Source organism: Phaethon lepturus, unplaced genomic scaffold, assembly GCF_000687285.1.
Source record: "Phaethon lepturus isolate BGI_N335 unplaced genomic scaffold, ASM68728v1 scaffold8993, whole genome shotgun sequence".
Lineage (NCBI taxonomy): Eukaryota > Metazoa > Chordata > Aves > Phaethontiformes > Phaethontidae > Phaethon > Phaethon lepturus.
In genome coordinates this window covers 1,821-4,654 of record NW_010526930.1, presented here as the reverse complement: position 1 = coordinate 4,654, position 2,834 = coordinate 1,821, and the positions used below count along the sequence as shown (strand labels likewise).

Sequence of the window (2,834 nt, the reverse complement as noted above, 5' to 3'; positions counted from 1 at the left end):
GAAAGAGCTTGAGGTTAACAGAGTTTTGTTGACTATATCAGCAGCTTCAGGTGTGCTGCAGGCATCACAGTTTCTTCTCTCAGTTATTGCCCTGAAAGCATGAAACTGAAATTCAGTTCATTACCAAGCAGTCCTACATCAGGTGCGCAAGCCAGTTTATTTAACACAAATGGCTAACTGGCAAGTTGTAGTAGTACTGAATAGCTTTTGTTTCAGAAAGAGCAAGCAGCAGCTCTAGAGAAAAATCCCAGCAGACCAAAGTAACTTCAGATGTGTAAACTGAAGGAAGCAGCATATATTACTCAGTTTCACACAAACATATTAGATACAAATTTATTGAAATAGAAGATGAAACTACAGTAGATGCATTTCAGATAAAACACAAGAAAATCAGAGCAGCATTTTAGCCTGTGCAGTTTTCTTTGATAACAGTCCCAGAGAACAGAAAAATAGACGAATGAGCAGTTAAAGTTTACAAAAAGCTAACCACAAGCAGTATTCTTTTTAATCTAAAGCAGGCAAATATTTCTCTTTTGTAAAGAATTGGTAAGTGTGCCTGCAAGGGAACAGTAAACATTTCGAGGCTAAATAGCTGCACAAATGCATTAATTCAATAATAAGTATAGAGGACACATGGCCTATCTGCTGAGCCATGCATGAGTCAATAACACTGGCTGTCAAGACTCCCCTATTAAATGATAACAAAAGGCACCTAGTAAGAGATGGTGAAAATCAATTAACTGGGGAAATAGCAAGAGAAATAAAATACGGCAGCCAAACACTTCTCTATTCAGACATACAAAATTAAGTTTTCTGTACGTTTAAAAAGCAAAAATGTCATGTTAAACAAACAAAATTTACAATGTACTTGTAAATCAGGTTAACTCTGCAACGTATCAAGTACCTGCAGTTCCTGCTGAAACAAAAAGGGACTTGAAATGAGTCGGCTCTTTGCAGGGTAACCCCCTTTGTTAAACAGCCAATGTAAAGAAAAATCTAGGTTAACCATTTCCAGAACATGGACATTAAGCTGTTTAGGCTTCGCTTCTGGCCCAGGGGCAGATGTTCTGCAGTCCTTCCTGCTGGCTGCCTGCCTCTGTCCTCATGGCTGCACTAACAACACAAAATGCCTCCCATGCCAGACCGTATGGGTACGTCCCCAGTGAAGGTACTAAGGGTAAAAATTGGTCCTTAAAAATATGCTGCACCCTTCTGCAAGAAAGCACTTTCACTACTGAAAGGGTCCTTGTGAGTGCCCTGTTCCCCATTTCCCTTCTCTGCCCTCAGCACCTTTTCTGACTTATCACAAGTAGCCACATCCCTGGAAATGACACTGTACAACAACAAAAGAAATTACCAAATGAAACACCTCTGATGTGGCTCTTACCCTGAAGTATAAACAGAGTAACTCGGGGAGGTACTGCAATAGAAGGTACTGTTTTGGAAACACTCCAAAGACTAAATGGAAATGGCCAAAAGACACCAGGCTTTCCCATTTTCCATTCTAGAGTGCTCTGCCAGGTAACAGATTTCCTTTCTCGATAGCAAAAGCATTTTTGCCTTATCCCTACATTTGTGCCAGTAAATACACTAATGTTTCTAATGAGCCATAGGCAGAAAAACAAATAAGATTCTTCTGAAGCTTGCAATTTGGATACGTTTGCAAAGACAGTGGCAAAAACTACTGTCCCTTTAGGACACACCAGTGTCAGCAGCAGCATCTTACCTCTCAGTACTGACTTGAGGTTCAGCTTGGCTTGTCGGTGCAGGTCCTCCACACAAGGTGGTCTTGAGGAGGGCAGGAACACATTTTCCTGCTGGTGCCAGGGAGCAGCGTAGTGCACGGTCCATCTACTCTCTTCGTCTAGGTTGGAAACAGCTGCAGAGAGAGACAGTAATAAGAAAATTGAATACTATTGTAGATAGTTATATCATGAAATCCCACACGTAAGTCTGTCGCGCATCATCTTAAAACAAAAAAGATTTTTTGCCACTGTAGTCCCATCAAAACGCTTTCAAGAACCTCACTTCCATGACAGTTAAAAACCCTCCTCTCATTTCTAGTCTAAATTTATTCTCCTGTGTTATATAGGAAACACCTTTCCCTTTTGCTGTGACCTTTAAAGGTCACCTAATCCAACCCCCCTGCAGTGAGCAGGGACATCTCCAACTAGATCAGATTGCTCAGAGCCCTGTCTAACCTGACCTTGAATATTGCCTGGGATGGGGCATCTACCACCTCTCTGGGCAACCTGTGCCAGGGTTTCACCACTCTTGTTGTAAAAAATTTCTTCCTTATTAAGAGAACAGCTTCCTCTTGCTCAAAGGTGACCCTGGGAATATGACAGTTGCCATGAGAGATTATGACAGGTCCATTTGTATCAGGAAATAATCTTCCCTGATCTCATGCTCGTTCGAACCAGGAACAAAAATTCCAGTGAAGCCAATAAATTAGCTACTTTCCATTGCCATGAGTGGAAAACAGATTTGGACAACAGCAGCTCCCTGGGCAAATGCTGCTCAGAGCACAACAGCACTGACGATGGATTGCTCTGGCCACCTCTTCTCAGCCAATACACATGTGAAAATAAAATACTGAGATTGCTCAAGTTCAAAGTTCCCTACAGACAGTCTAGTAATGAATCAGCCAAAGCACATAACGCTAAGATTTGTTTATCATTTATGTTTCCCGAGAGACAGTCATTACCTTTTGTTTAAAGTTTATCATCAATAAAAACTTCTACAGTTGAATGGCCTTATCCCTCCACTCTGTAATAGCAGGAAAAGGGCAGTTGGGGGTCATATTTTATGATTCCCCAGGCACCCTTTGGCCT

At 41.5% G+C, this 2,834-nt stretch overlaps 1 protein-coding gene across 1 annotated transcript in view; it reads right to left on the bottom strand.

The window, feature by feature from the left end:
* Window positions 1-1,879, bottom strand: part of LOC104617801 (NHS-like protein 1) — a gene marked incomplete at its 5' end in the record, with an annotated part of 27,626 nt that extends 25,747 nt beyond the window's left edge. The window contains one exon of the mRNA XM_010283218.1: window positions 1,727-1,879. Within this exon, the coding sequence (XP_010281520.1) occupies window positions 1,727-1,879 (153 nt within the window). The remainder of the gene's footprint in view (window positions 1-1,726) is intronic.
* Window positions 1,880-2,834: the final 955 nt, after the last annotated feature.